This window comes from Phyllostomus discolor, chromosome 2 (genome assembly GCF_004126475.2).
Source record: "Phyllostomus discolor isolate MPI-MPIP mPhyDis1 chromosome 2, mPhyDis1.pri.v3, whole genome shotgun sequence".
In the NCBI taxonomy this organism is placed as follows: domain Eukaryota; kingdom Metazoa; phylum Chordata; class Mammalia; order Chiroptera; family Phyllostomidae; genus Phyllostomus; species Phyllostomus discolor.
In genome coordinates, this window is record NC_040904.2 from 117,781,797 (window position 1) to 117,798,151 (window position 16,355).

Below are 16,355 nucleotides of genomic sequence, written 5' to 3' on the forward strand. Positions count from 1 at the left end.
CCGTATCTCAGGAAAAGAAATAGAAGTCTGTGGCTCAGGCAGCCCCTGGTTCTTCTCAGTAATCCGTCTTGGCTGATAGGCCTCCCTCAGTTCCCGGCACCATCAGCTGTGTCTCCAGGATCTCTGCTAAAGCTGAGTGGTGGTTCCCCCATCTAAAGCTGTGGGGGTCCCCACCCTGGCAAAGCCGAGCGGTCCTCTCTGCACAATGGCTGAGGGAGTCTCCACTCTACCAAAGCTGCATGGTTCTCCCCCCTCAATTGCTGCCACGTCTGGGTTTAAATCCCCAGGCCAATCTTCCTCTGCAGCCCCATTTCCGACTCCTCCTACAGTCAGTTACACCTGCCAGCACTCATCTCCTTCCAGCTTTACTGGGCTGCCATTGTGAGTCTGGGCAGGTGTAGCCCCATGTCATGGAGCCAATCATCTCCAAACTGTCACACAGGCGCTGTAACTCGGGGGACCTGCCCCCCAGTTACATCTTGGCAGGGAAGTTACTTCCATTCCCCTGGCTCAGAGTGTGGTCACAGCTATTTAACACATCTATGCAACCAGTTAAAGGCTATAAGATATATTAAATAGCCATACCAGAGGTTAGCTGCAAAGCTGTTGCTATGCAAAACAGCTCTCAATGGCCCTGCTCCATATGTCCCTTCCCCCAACCCACACCTTGCGGGTAGGAGTGAGGACATCCTAATATTTCCTAAACACCTTGAGTTCTGGACTCCATTTCAAATCCCTATTTGGGACCCCCCTCTTGGCTGCACCCTGTTACACTAGCCCACTCTTTCTAATGATTGATAGATAAGAATAGTTGTATATTATTCGTAGAAAATATAAATTACCTTATTATGAATTAGTAATGTGTACATAGGCAATTATATGCTAATGGGTAGCATTTTTAATTACTTTAGTACTGTTACTTTACAAAACACTAATGGTCATGAATAGGTCATTTATTTACAAATTCTTATGGAGTGACTACTGTGTTGGCATAGCACTGAGCACAAAAAAGCAAACAGGTGAACAGCCTTGCTGTCATTGAGCTTCCTAGTGGGCAGACAAAGACAACACACTCATAGAATATTTCAGTAGTCAGAAGTGCCACAGAGGAAAAGCAGACAGGGAGGCAGAGCATAATATGGGAAGGGCTCTGATACAGGTGGTGTGGACAGGATGGTGAAGGGAATCCCTTTAAACCCCTTTCAGGAAAGTCTGTCCTTCCAGGCCAGGAGAATACAGTGTATGCGCTTTTAAAAAAAAGTTATTAAATTTACTGGAGTGACATTGTTTAGTAAAATTATTATAGGTTTCAAGCGTACTGTTCTATAATACATTTTTCAAAAGAGAAACATTGTGAACATCATCCCCATGTCCCAAAAGACTGAGGTTAATGATTTGTTGTACTTTCAACACTGTGCACCAAAACTTTTCTAAATATAATTTTCACAATTTAGGTCTGCGTTTCTTGGTTCGTCTCTGCACAGATATTGGATTAAAAGAAGTTCAAGAATATGCAACAAAACTTAAGAGATTGGAAAAAAAGAAAGAAATACGGGAACAGGTATCTCATATGGGCCGAAAACTACCGTTCATTAATTTTTGAAATGTCAGCCTTCTGTAGCTCAGCTGAGTGATGTTGGGGCTTCTGTCAGTAAAATGAAGTTGAAATTTTTTTCCTGCTCTGGCATAAAACCAAAATGTTAGTTTTAGGATAAAATTCTGTCAAAAGTGAGTTTCCAACAGGAAAAAGTGCAGTAGACTCAATAACATCTTTAGTGGATCATACTAATAGACAAGTAATTGTAATTTTGCACAATACAAGGTAATTTATTTATTAAATAATTTATTATAGACTTAATTTTCAGACAATTAATAGATTAGTTTTAGACTTACTTTCAATTTGAGAGTCCTGTTACCCATGGAAACTAGGAGGCAGTTACTTGTATGCAATATAGTACTTTTGCACTCCATAGTGTAGGTGGCTTTGAGAATAATGTTAACATACATGGAACCATTTAAAATATATTTCTATGTTCCATGAAGTATATGGAATAACAATGTTCTTCTTTAAAAGAATAATTTCTCTTAAGTTTGAATCTAGAATATTTAAAAGTTTAAAATGATATTTGAGCACCTGCCTTTCATAGAAAATATATTCTTTTTTGCCTTAGACTTCTTCAAGAACTTAATTATCTTTGATAACTAAATCTAAATTCCATATTTGCTTTCAAAGTGTGGTTATCTTGTTTTCTCTTTGAAGATGTGATCTGATTGTTTTACAGCCTTTTTAAAGTATCACTTATAAAAGAATTATGAGCTCAGTATAGATTTTTACCTTAAAATCCTTAACATATCAAGTTGATATTAAAATGCCACACTAGGATATATCATTAAAACTTCCTATAAAGACCAATTTAACACGATGAACCAATTTGCTAATTAAATTATAGAACCTGTGTAAAAGCTCTATAAATTTAAACTGCTATAATGGAAGTTCAAATGATCAAAGTTGTTATCATAATCACTATTATATTTGTTTCATTAAGAAGGATCAAAAAGTAGGACATATTTCAAACCAAGAACATTCTTTGGTACTCACAATTAGTTATATAAAGTTAAGTAGTGAAGAACCATGAATTTTTGTGGAAGGAGTTACTCTTAAGACTTTATAAGTTTGGTTCTAGTCAAGGTGGCAATGTAGGTAACTGCGGTACTCACCTCTCCCACAACCACAACAAAATTAAAGCTAAACTACAGAACGACCATCATTAAGAACCACCTGAAATCTAGCTGAACAGAAGCCCTGCAACTAAGGATATCAAGAAGCCTCGTTGAGACTGGTAGGGGGGCAGAGATGCGGAATGGTATGGTTCTACACCCACGTGTGCTGGATAAAAATAGGGAGGGATATCTCAGCTGCAGAGGTCCCCCTTGAAGAGCAGGAGGTTCAAGCTCCACACCAGGCTTCCTAGCTATACCACCAGTGCCAGGAAGAAAAGTGCCCATACTTTTGACTGTAAACACTGATAGGAATTGAGGCTGAGTGAGGCAAGAGGGATTCTGGAGTCCCAGGCAGTTTCCCTTAAAGGGCCTGCATGGACTTATTCAGACTCACTCCTCAGAGCTTCAGTTCTGGGGCAGCAGCTCAAAAGGCACAAGGAACATCTGGCAAGAGCTGAATTTTCTGGCATCAGGGCAAGAACTAGAAGGGCAGCTTTCTCTTAGACAGAAGTGCTGGTAGAAGCCATTGTTCCTTTTCTGAGCCCTCCCCAACAGAGCCAGCAGGTGGGTGACATATCAGTCTCCATCAACCTATCATTGTTTGCTGACCAGTAACTCCTTGAGACCTAGCCCCACCCAACTTTTGGGCCCACCCAAGCTCTTTTTAGTGGTTTTTCCATACTAACAGCCTGTCTTGGCTCATGCTTCAGATGTTCCTAAAATCTCTCAAACAAGTAGCATTTGGCCTTAGCATGTCCAGTACCTCTCATTAAGTGGGCCCAAGGCCTGGCACTAGCAGCAGCCAACTTTGGTTCACATCTTGGCCTCTCCTGGATACCTCAAAGCCCAGCACAAATAGAAGCCATTTACAGTTTCCTTTGTAACTCATGCTGGTAGCCCCAGGCAGAACATAGGTGGAGGATGACCTTGGACTGCATTTCCCAGGAGGCCCCAAGCCAATGAACCTGGTGGACAGCTTCAGTTCATGTCAAAGCACCACCCAACCACTTCCACAAGCGACACACTCAGGGGCAGACTCAGTGAGCACCAGAGCCCTGCTAAAGTAAGTTCTGCTCCATGGGATGGGTCCCTGCACAGCTGATTCTCAGTGGTGGTATGACCAGTCCTCCCAGCCACTTGGCCTGGGGTAAATCCTTTGAGTTGATGTGCCAACAGCAATTGAGGCTAAACTACAACAAGGGGGTGCACATAGCCCACATGGGGGTGTACCTGAGCATGCAGCTCTGGTGACTTGGAAGGCTGTACCACTGGGCCCTACAGGACACACTATGTAAGGCCACCCTACCAACACCTGGAAGCATAGCAGCTCTACCTAATACATAGAAACAAACACAGGCGGGGAGCCAAAATGAGGAGACAAAGAAACATGGCCCAAATGAAAGAACAGAACAAAACTCCAGAAAAAGAACTAAACAAAATGGAGACAAACAACCTACCAGATGCAGAGTTCAAAACACTGGTTATAAGGATGCTGAATGAACTTAGGGAAAGAGTAGATGAACTTAGTAAGATATTCAACAAAGAGATAGGAAATGTAAAAAAAAAGAACCAGTCAGAAATGAAGACAGTAATTGAAATGAAGAATACATTACAAGGAATCAATAGTAGAGTAGATGAAGCACAGGATCAAATCAGCAATTTGGAAGGTAATCAGAAAACCCCAGTCAGAACAACAAAAAGAAAAAAGAACCCCCGAAAATGAGGATAATTTAAAGAGTCACTGGGACAACTTCAGGCATACCAACACTCACACCATGGGAGTGTCCGAAGGAGAAGAGAGACAGCAAGAAATGAGAACCTATTTGAAAAAATAATAATGGAAAACTTCCCTAACCTGGTGAAGAAAATACATACAAGTCCAGGAAGCACTGAGAGTCCCAAATGAGATAAACCCAAAGAGGCCCACACCAAGATACATCATAATTAAAATGCTAAAGGTCAAAGACAAAGAATCTTAAAAGCAGCAACAGAAAAGAAGTTAGTTACCTAAAAGAGAGTTCCCTTAGTACTGTCAGCTGATTTCTGAACAGAAACTTGGCAGACCAGAAGGTATTAGCATGAAACAAGATTACTTTACACAGCAAAGCTATCATTTAGAATGCAAGGACAGATAAAGAACTTTCCAGACAAAACCTAAAGAAGTTCAGCACCACCTAAACAGTATTACAAGAAATGTTAAAGGGTTTTCTTTAAGAAGAAGAAGGAAAAAAAGATTTAAAAATATGAAAAATAAAATTATTCAATAAATACATATATAATTACTTTAAATGCAAATGGATTAAATACTGAAATCAAAAGACATACATTGGCTGAATGGATAAGAAAACAAGACTCCTATATGCTGTCTACAAGAGACTCACTTCAGATCAAAAGGCAGACTGAAAGTAAAGGGATAGAAAAAGATATTTCATGACGATGGGAATAAAAACTGGGGTAGCAATACTTACACTAGACAAAATAGACTTTAAAACAATGACTATATAACCAACAAGAGACAAAGAAGGACCCAGCAATTCTACACTCTGGATATTTATCCAAAGATACCAAAAACACTAAATCAAAATGAAATATACATCCATATGTTCATTGCAGCATTATTTACAATAGACAAGATATGGAAGCAACCTAAATGTCCATCAATAGTTGAATGGATAAAGAAGAAGTGGTGCATATATACAATGGAATATGGCTCAGCCATTTAAAAAATGAAATCTATGAAATCTTGCCCCCTGCAGCAACAAGGATGAACTTGGAATAGTGCTGAGTGAAATAAGTCAGACAGAGGAAGACAAATGCCATATGATTTCATTCATATGTGGAATCTAAAAACAAATGAAGCAGCAGAAAAGAAACATACTCATAGATAAAGAAAACATTTTGACATTTGCCAGATGGGATGGGGGTTAAAGGGATGGGTGAAAAAGGTGAAGGGATTAAGTACAAATTGGTACTGACAGGATAGTCATGGGGATGTAAAGTACAGATAGGGAATATAGTGAATAATATTGTAATAATAGCATGGTGTCAGATGGGTACTAGATTTATTGGGGTGATCACTTAGTAAGTTATATAAATGTCTAATCACTGGATTATACACCTGAAACTAGTATTGTACATCATCTGTAATTGAAAAATAAAAAATTATTTAAAGTGAAAAAAATGCCCTGGCAAGTGTGGCTCAGTTGGTTGGAGCATCATCCCATCCACCAAAAGGCTGCGTGTTCTATTCCTGGTCAGGGCACCTGCCTATGTTGTGGGTTTGATCACCAGTCGGGGCATGTACAGAAGGCAACCAATTGATGTTTCTCTTTCTCTCCTTTTGTCTCTCTAAAATCAATGAAAAAGATGTCCTTGGGTGAGGATAAAAAATTATGAAAAAAATAATGATAAGACTTTTTAAGTTTAAGAACAATAGTTTAGTTATCCTGAACAGTGAACGTAAAGCTACTACACATTATGAATTGTGCATAGTACAGTTATTAGAACTTATAACCCTAAACAAAAAATTTGATATGTGTGTTATCATCCCTGGTTTAAAAATTAAGTGGACTTCTGGCTCTCTGGAAAGTTCCTTGAAGCTGGTTCATGAGGGATGTGAACTCAAGCTTTCCAAGGAATTTCTGTGAAATGAACTTGAGGGGTGAAGGCCAACAAGGTCTGTCCAGAAAAGTATCCAGCCATGTACTATGAAAAATAAAGACATTTATTGAAGAAGATACAAGAAACAGTGTACATAGGACAACGATACCTCAGTCCCCTTCAAAGTCGGCACCTTGGGACCTCACATAGTTCTCCTAATCACCATCAGCTGCCACATCATATTTTCCTTATCATCATTATCATCAATGGTCTGAAATATCTTCCCTTTCAAAGCTGATTTTAGTTTTGGAAAAAAAAAAAAAAACAGAAGACACAGGGTGCCAAATCTGGGACCCTGCCAAATCTGTAAGAGGGCTGAGACACCTGGGTAATTTGATGTTTTGCCAAAAAACTCTGCATGAGACATGATGCATGAGCAGGCACATTGTTGTGATGGAGCTGCCAATCACCAGTTGCCCAGAGCTGCAGACTTCTGAATCATCCAAATAGTTTCTGTGGTGGAATGTTCAAGCTTAATGCAAAATCTGATGCAGATCTGTTGCTCTACTTGCTCAGTCATTTTGAATAAGAGAGCCACACAGTACACATGCTCACTCAACAGTGTCTACCACCCCCACTGACTAGTACAGTGAAGTCATCATTGTTCATGCATGCGCATTTCAGTACACTATTCTTAGCTGCAGGGTTACATCAATGTCACGCAAACCATTCTCATCATGTTAACAATGGCTGGACTTTTTTTGGATGGACCTCATATTTATCCTTTACAGAGATTCAGAATTGCTTTCACGTAATTTCTTAGTTTACAGTTAATTTTTTTATTTACTGAGTTGTGTCTTAGTTGAGCCATTATAGGTATCATCCTCTTTCTTTGGTCATTACTGGACCTCACTTTTACTTTTGCTTCCTCTCCCCTGTTGACTTTTCCTCTCCCCTTTTCCTCTTTCTTTCATTGCTTTCTTGCTCTGTGTTGTTATACCTTTGTTTTTTATCTGACTGACTACTTTGGACTAATATTCAAATGGACTAATGAATTTAACTATTATAAGTAAATATATGAATGTGCTCAGAACTGCTTTTCCTTTCTAATTACTACTCAGCCAACTTGGTTCTCCTTACATCAAAATATTGATGTATTTATTGAACCTCATCAACTTTCACCTATTTCTCTCGTAGACCTGGCCTCTAATTCTTATACTGTACTCACTAAAAGTAATTCCCTAATGTTACTTAATAATATACTGTAGTGAACTTGTATATGAGTTACCATCGATGCATTTAGATTATCCAACTTTTACCTTACCTATTTACCCAAATTATTAATGACTCCCTGTGCTTGGGTGAAGCCTCTTTGGTAATTTTTTTTTATCACTGCTCTCATTGTAATCTGTATTAAACCCAGTGACATTTAGATATCTTCTTTTATTATGGCTTCTCCTTAATATCTTTCCTTCCAACCTTGTTATTCTGCAATCTTTAGGGTTGAAGTTCTGTCCTCACCCACAAAGCAGTTTCAATTTCCTTAAAATTCATTTCTCCATCATTCTTTAGTACTCCTTATTACATTTTACATCAAAGAAACGTTTTCCTGGTGTTTTATCTTTTATGCTTTGCTTATAAATACAAAGTGAAGGGGGAAAATTAGTGGAAAAGAAAGGCCTTAGGAAGAAGAGGCTTAAGGAGAAAGAATTCTCTTGTATCCGAGAGCCAGCTTCTCCACTAATTGCTGCATGCTGTTTCAGTTTATCCTTTCAGGTTGTGAGCCCACAGGCAAGGCACTCTTTCCTGCCTCTTGGAACATAAAGAAGTACTCTTAGTTATGAAACAAGATAGAATAAATAAGCTCCTTTTCTAAATTTGAACTTAAAATTTCTTGTTACTTTTTCTGTTTCTCATTTAGAATCTGTTGCAGTACAAAGACTTAACATTTTTCCTATGTAAGTAGAATCTCTGCGTAAAATCATTGTTAATGCCTGCATAATATATCTTGCTTTTTTAAAACATTTCCACATTGTTAGACAGTCACATGTCTTTTTCATAGTTGGGAACTTTCTACGTCTAATTTGGAGGTGCTTCTTGCCAAAGCTCTATTGGCCTCTGTGATTAGATGTAGGAGAGCTCTTGTGGGTTGCTGACTTGAGCCATTAGTGAAACAGCCACATAATGGAAATCAGGGATAGCACAGGTAATCACCCAGCCTTTCTTTACCTGGAGCTGCTTAAAGAACCCAACCGATGCTCTTTCTCTGTCTCTCCTCTGGAGGGCTGATAATGGCAGCAGTTTGGCAGCAGGAAGAAATAGCAGTAAATAGCCTGCTAACCTCTTGAATGATGTCAGCCAACTTCATGATTCTGGTGACAGGTTTCCCTTTAATTTCACTTTACTACTACATCTGCTTAACTAGACATTAATAATGACAGCCAACATTTACTGATTCCATAAATAAGTCCAGCACTTTTCTAAGCAATTTACATGCATCAACTAATGTGATCATCCAAATAACCTTTTGATGTTGGATATAGTGTGATTATTACTACTTTTTACAGGTGAGAAAACTGAGTCCCACAGTGGCTAAATAACTTTCTGCAGGTCACCAACTATTAGGGAAAGACCTGGGATTTAAATCCTGACTCCTAACACTGCCTGACACCTTAGGAAGAGGAGAGAAAGAGAGTAATGCAAGTCATTTTTTTCAGTTGTATACAGCCCTTACTTATTATGCATCCAGCAAAGTTGGTGACTCATACCGTGAACTAGATTAAAATGTGCCTTGCCATCCACTCACCATAATGTGACTAGGAGTTAGGATCTCAGAAGGGTGCTATTCAGGTGTGGTCTGTAGACCACTAGTGCTTCAGAGACACCCGGGCACGTGTTAGAATTACAAACTCTTGGGCCCCAGCCCAGACCTACCCAAACCCTACCCCAGAATTGCAGTCCCTGGGCATGGATCCAAGAATCTGTGTCTGTGTTTTTTAAACAGTTCTCCAGGTAATTTTTATAATAACTAAAGTCTGAGAATCACTAGTGTACAGTTTGTGTTCCCAAAGGGCCATAATGATCAAATACTGGCTCAGGACGTAGAATCGGATTTGGGGGGTGGGGAGAGGAGTAGACATAACATAAATCAGGCCATGGGGTTTTTAAAATTATTTTAAACTGGAAAAGGATTTTTGTAGACCTAAGAAAGAAAGATAAATTGATTGAGGTTTATATAGGTCAGGATAATGTGTCTCTCTGAGCCCCTAATGCCTTTTTTATGTTAAAGTCAGAAATTTGTTTATATAGAGTAACTTTCCAGAGAACCTCATTGTCTTTCTGGAACTATTATGAAAAACTAGACCATTCTCCCTTTTGTCCCATTCCCAGCAAGAAGGGATCACATTCAGCCCTGGCTGGTGTAGCTCAGTGGATTGAGCGCGGGCTGGGAACCAAAGTGTCCCAGGTTCGATTCCCAGCCAGGGTACATTCCTGGGTTGCAGGCCATAACCTCCAGCAACCGCACATTGATGTTTCTCTATCTCTGTCTCTGTCTCTGTCTCTGTCTCTCTCTCTCTCTCTCTCTCCACCCCTCCCTTCCCTCCCTAAAAATAAATAAAATCTTAAAAAAAAAAAAGAAGGGATCACATTCCCAGCAAGAAGAAATTATGCATGTGTGTGTTCATTAGTGCCATTGCAAAGCAACCCCAGGTGGGATGAGGAGGCAGGGGTGGGAGGGGGGCACCTGTAGCAGGCATCACTCCCTATCTGGACACCGGGCCCAGAGCACTGCTGTGTTTTAAGAGATGTTTGTATTTCTGTCAAATTTGACTCAAACTTGACTCTTTGTCTGGAAAAGAGAAAAATGGGAAGAATAGGAAGTAAAGACAGTACAAATACTTTAAATATGAAAAACAGAAAAGTGTTAGCTAAAATTCCAAAAAGGATTAGAGAATGAGAGGAGACTATTATGAGGCAAAAGAAAATGGATAAATAATTTACAGAATATAGAAAGTTTTAATTGCTAGTCCAAAAATGGAAATATATTAGTAATTCATCCATTCCATTTTAAAAATCAGTTTTCTGAATTTTCAAAGAATTCAAATTTCTGAATTTTCTGAAGTATTCTCCCCCAAAAAAACAGCAAACGTTTCAAGAAGTGCTTTCTTTTGTCCAAATTGACAAAATATCATGTGATATTCAAAACTAATATAAAATATAGTTAGTATTTATCTTCAAGTCTCCAGTTATTACCAAAAAAAAACAAATGAAAATATGTATACAATCTGTTTGAGCAGAAACCCCTTTGGTTACATGGTTATATTTCATAAAAGAAAATGAGATTCAGTAATAAGATCTTATAAAGGCACTGCTTTAATATTGACTTACAAAAGAAATACAACATATTAAAAAGTCCACATTATGAAAACTACAAGAATATCTTGCACATTTTATGCATTATTGCATTTACAAAGTCTAACAAAAATGTGAAAGAAAATATGTATCATTGATAATCAAATTCATGGCAATCTGAGCATTGATTACATTTTCCCAGATTCATAATCACTTCCTTTGTAAAAGGCCATTGATGTCAGTGTCTTCATGTATTGCCTTGTGTTAAGTCTTCCTTCCTCTCCTCAGAAAACATTAATCGCAATGTGCTATGCTCTGTAGAGTGAAGAAACAGTTGTGCATAGTAAGAGTTGGCCCCATGCTCAAGGTGCTTGTTATATGGGAGCATAAGATGAACACCAGTTCCTCTGCCAGGGCCATGTGGTATGTGAGGAAAACAAGAGCTGTGGGAATAGAGGCAGAGGGGTTCAGCTTGGGAGGAGGACGCAGAGATCATTCCTGGAAGAGCTGGTGTTTGGAGCAGGTATGGAGATCTCTAGGAAGAAATGTGCTTAGAGGTCTGAGTGCAGGAAGTTACAGCCATGGCCGTGCATTCTTTGGAGTTGAAGTCGCAAAGAAATGTCTCAGTTCTGTTTTCTCGAATTTGAGGTCAGAGCCAATCTTCTTAAGAATCCTTAACCAGGAAACACTAATTGCATCTCATTCTGTTGGACAAAAATCCAAGACTTATGGAGTAAAAGCAAGTGTGGTGGACAAGACTCTGGACCTCTCTCCTGGCTTTACCATTGACCAGCTCTGTGACTCAGAAGCAACATTTATCCTTCCCAACCTCATTCTCATTAGCTGTAGAATTGGGAGAGTGTTCTTGGTGCTTCTCAAACTGTCTGTGGTATAGTTAACTTTTTGTCCAGTCTCACTGACATCACTAACAAAATGATCACACACTTGGATATTGGAATGTCAAATCGACATGCAAGCTTGTCAACTCTCATCCTCAATTTCTGTGCTCACCTCATTGAGAGCAGGTGACAACTTGTGGGCTGGCAGGTTTTCTGCTTCCACTCTGAGTAGTACTGTCCCAGGTGGTGGATAAGCAGACATCAACGTTTAAGGATCTGGTTTTATTCCAATTCCAGCAGAGTTGCAGAGGACATGCATACATATAGTCATGTGCTCATCTTTCTCACTGGCAATGCCTGCTTTTTAATTTGTCCCACTGACTTGTTCATATCCATACTTTGCTCCTCTTTGTACTTCTCTCATTTTTCTTTCAAAATGGAATCATATTTTTTCAGAATAGGAAAGCCATCTTTTTTCATATTATTAAAGAAATAAGTGTTTTTGAAAAAATCAGGTAGACTACTTTTTTAAGTCATATTTTAATTCAAATAAAAATATATAAAGGAAGAAGTGAACATCACCCATCCTAGCACTTTGAGATCACTGCCAGCATTTTGGTATGTGTCTTCCTGGGCATTTTACAAATATATACAAACATAGATCAATACATATATTTTTAAAATAGGACTTTTTTAAACAAAAATACTGGCTTTAACCCCACAATTTCCTCCTCAAAATAACATAAACAGCTTTCTGTGTCAATAAGCACTTTTTTCCTCTGTCACTTCCTGATCTGTGTTCCATTATGTGGCTGCTTCTCTCACATTTTAGTTTTGCTGTGGTGAGAATCATTTTGTCAATTATTATTTCAATGCTTTCTCTTTTATCTGTCAGCAGGCCATGCGTCACACTAGTCCAAAGTGAGTACAATTTCCCATGAACTCTATTAACTGTTAAAACTCTGAGGAGATAGAATGAGTAATTCTCCTATTTGAAATCTTCACATAACATGTGATGAGAGCATCTATGACTATATTTAACAAACATTTACTGTGCCTGATTTGTGCTACAGTAAATATACCTGATACCTGAGGTGGGTAATATATCAGGTGTATCACTGTGAGACAGGGTCCTTCAGGAGTCTGTGGTCTAGTGGCCAGAGAGCCACAGAAGGCAGTCTGCCCTGTGTGCCCTAGGCACAGCACTAGCCACCAGCACATTGACTGTGGAGGGTGGGGCTTTAGCTTCAGTTGCCCATTTGCCTTGATCCTATAAATACATTTTTATTGTTAGAGCTATATTATTTTCATAGTTTTTGTTCTTTCTCCAGATTATAAACTTCAGGCCCTGCAAAATCTGGGATCTGCTCCACTGACATTTTTCTCTTCTCCCAGTTGAAGAGCTACAGTGTTATCTACTTGATCTTTTTTTTTTTTTTTCATATCCCAGGCCCCCTCTACATTAGTCTAACTTTGCCTCTTTCCATTCATGCAGCTAAAAATCACCCTCACTGAGATCAATCACCCCCATGTTGATAAACATATGGACACTTTGCAATTTTCCCCCTGCCTGACTTAGAGCTGCCCTGTGACTCTCCCCTCTCCTGGTTTTCTTAGTCCCTCGGGGCTCCCAGGCCTGCTGTGAAATACTCCAGTGCCTCATGGGCTGGGTCCAGGCACTAGCACCTTGTGGCCTTGTAGGGGTGCCACTGAAGAGGCTGTGCTCCCTAAGGGCTTGCCTAGCATCTGCTGAGGAAGAAGTTAAATGAGGACAGAAACTATTGTGATCAAGACTCGATAGTGTGGATGGTGTGAGAGAACAAATGTGAACTGAGTCTTGATACTGTATAGTTCTTTGAGCTTAGAAACTTATCAAACTAATTTTTGGGTTTTTTTCAGATTTATTTATTTACTTACTTATTTATGTTTAAATATATTTTATTGATTATGCTATTACAGTTGTCCCATTACCCCCCTTCATTCCCCTCCACCCTGCACACACTCTCCCACCCACATTCCCCTCCTTTAGTTCATGTCCATGTGTCATAAGTTCTTTAGCTTCTACATTTCCCATACTATTCTTGCCCTCCCCCTGTCTATTTTCTACCTACCATCTATGCTACTTATTCTCCATACCTTTTCTCCCTCTTTCCTCCTCCCACTCCCCTGTTGCTAACCCTCCATGTGATCTCCATTTTTGTGGTTCTGTTCCTATTCTAGTTGTTTGCTTAGTTTGTTTTTGTTTTTGTTTTAGGTATGGTTGTAATACTTGTGAGTTTGCTATCATTTTACCATACATGTTTTTGTCTTCTTTTTCTTAGATAAGTCCCTTTAACATTTCATAAAATAAGGGCTTGGTGATGATGACCTCCTTTAACTTGACCTTATCTGAGAAGCACTTGATCTGCCCTTCCATGCTAAATGAAAGCTTTGCTGTATAGAGCAATCTGGGATGTAGGTTCTTGCCTTTCATGACTTAGAATACTTCTTTCCAGCCTTTTCTTGCCTGCAAGGTCTCTTTTGAGAAATCAGCTGACAGTCTGATGGGAACTCCTTTGTAGGTGACTGTCTCCTTATCTCTTGCTGCTTCTAGGAGTCTCTCCTTCATTTTTACCTTGCCTAATGTAATTATGATGTGCCTTGTTGTGTTCCTCCTTGAGTCCAACTTCTTTGGGATTCTCTGAGCTTCCTGGATTCCTGGAAATCTATATCCTTTGCCAGATTGGGGAAGTTCTCCTTTATTATTTGTTCAAATAACTTTTCCACTTGTTGCTCTTCCTCTTCCCCTTCTGGTACCCCTATAATTCAGATGTTGGAACGTTTAAAGATGTCCTAGAGGTTCTAAGCCTCTCCTTATTTTTTTTAATTCTTATTTCTTCATTCTTTTCTGGTTGTAAGTTTTTTTATTCCTTCTGCTCCACTCCATTGATGTGAGACCCAGCTTTCATTCCATCATTATTGGTTCCCTTTGCATTTTTTTTCATTTCACTTATTGTAGCCTTCATTTTTTTCATCTAATTTGTGACCAAAATCAACCAATTCTGTGAGCATCCTGATAACCAGTGCTTTGAACTGTGCATCTGATAGGTTGGCTATCTCTTGGTCACTTAAAAGTATTGGCTGTGGGGCTTTCAATTCTGTTTGAGCCATCTTCTTTTTCCTTTGGTCTGGTCGCGCCTGTTATGTATGAGGGGCGGAGCCTTAGGTGTTCACCAGGGCTGGGCACCCCAGTTGGTGGGTTGTGATGCTGTCTGTGGGGGCGGGGTCTGAGAGGGGACAGTGGCACTTGCTCTGCTCTCCATGGGAGCTCAGTCCCTTCCACTGCTTCCCCGGAGCAAACTGGACCCCTCTGGTGCCAATTCCTGTGTGGGTGGGCTTGTGTACCCGGTGGGACTTTCCAACGGCCTCTTCTGTGAGGCTGGGAGTCTCTCCCTGCACCTAACCCCCACAGGTGTTTTCAATCAGTGCCCCAAGGCTCTGTTTCCCAGCGCTGGGATCCTGGGTTGCACGCAGTGCCTTGCTTCACAATCGCCACCTCGCTGGGTCTGCTGGTTGCCACTCCTCAGCTGGGGTCTGCCAGCTGCCGCTTGCGAGCTCAGGGTCCGCCCGCTGCGGTCTTGTGCGCTTCGGATGCCTCACGCGCCCAGTCCCAATGCTCTCCACGCCGGAACCCACGCCCGGCTGCCTGACTCCATTCCTCCTACCTGTCTGGGTGAACGTGTCTATTTTAACTTCTTGGTTGTCTGACTTCCATACAGTTCAATTTTCTGTCAGTTCTGGTTGTTATTCTGTTTCTAAATTGTTGACCCTATCTTGGTTGTGCGAGGAAGCACAGTGTGTCTACCTATGCCTCCATCTTGGCTGGAAGTTCCTCAAACTAATGTTTTGACAAATGTTTGGTTATACATTTGAAATTGCCGTCTCTGTAACTTTCCCATGAGTTAATGGCTATTGCTGAAGTGGCTATTGGTACACATGGTCCATTGTAGTGGAATTCATTGATTTTCAGTGGCAGTAAATATTCATTCCATTGCAAGAGGATAAAGACCCACATTCTGTGCCCACTAGAGAGGGTAAAGGAAGATTGAAGCAAGACCTGAGCATGGGTATGGGGTGCGTGTGTGCTGGTGAGCACCTAGGGTGAGGCCCACTTAGGACACCAGGGCAGTCTCCTAGGGAGACGAGAGTGGAGCTAAGCCTCAGAGGGATGAGGGCAGTCAGAGGGAGGGCCATTGCTGAAAGTGAGGCAGCCTTGTGGGGGCCGTTTGAGGATCCTTGGCCAGAAGCGGGAGGTGCCTTGGAGGCCACCCTATGCTTAGAGACTTTTCTTCAGCATCCTGGGAGAGGAATAGAAAGTCATTGAAGAAACCAGGTTTTAGGTTCCTCTTGGCGAGTGAAGCAAAAAGACAAGAAGCCAGGCCAGGGACTGGGGAGTCCTGACATGGATGTATTCACAGGGGTGGGGTGAGCTGGAAGAAAAAGTGAGGACATGAAGAAAGTGATTAGGAAAAGATGGGTTAGAGCCAAAATGTTGGGCCCTTCTAGATAAGAGTGTCAATGTAAGAAACATTCAAACCTATGAGACCTTTTATGAGTTTATTTGAGCCAAATTGATAACAATTTCAGGAAGTAAAATCTCAACGGATTGAGAAAATGCTCCAGAAAATGGCAGTTTTACCACTTATTTTATACATCAGTATGAAAGGACAAGACATAAGAGGGTTACATGAAAGCCATTGGCGATAGAATAGTGAGGTAGGAGAAGCAACTCTCTAGGATTGGATAAAAAGTAAAACTAATTAGACACATTCTTTTTTACATAGGTGGATATAGGACAATTAA

The 16,355-nt window shown here is 40.2% G+C and overlaps 1 protein-coding gene across 1 annotated transcript in view; it reads left to right on the forward strand.

The window, feature by feature from the left end:
* The window catches only part of IFT88 (intraflagellar transport 88), a 168,644-nt gene that overhangs the window by 119,855 nt on the left and 32,434 nt on the right, over positions 1-16,355 (forward strand). The window contains 1 exon segment of the mRNA XM_028531560.2: positions 1,455-1,561. Within this exon segment, the coding sequence (XP_028387361.1) occupies positions 1,455-1,561 (107 nt within the window).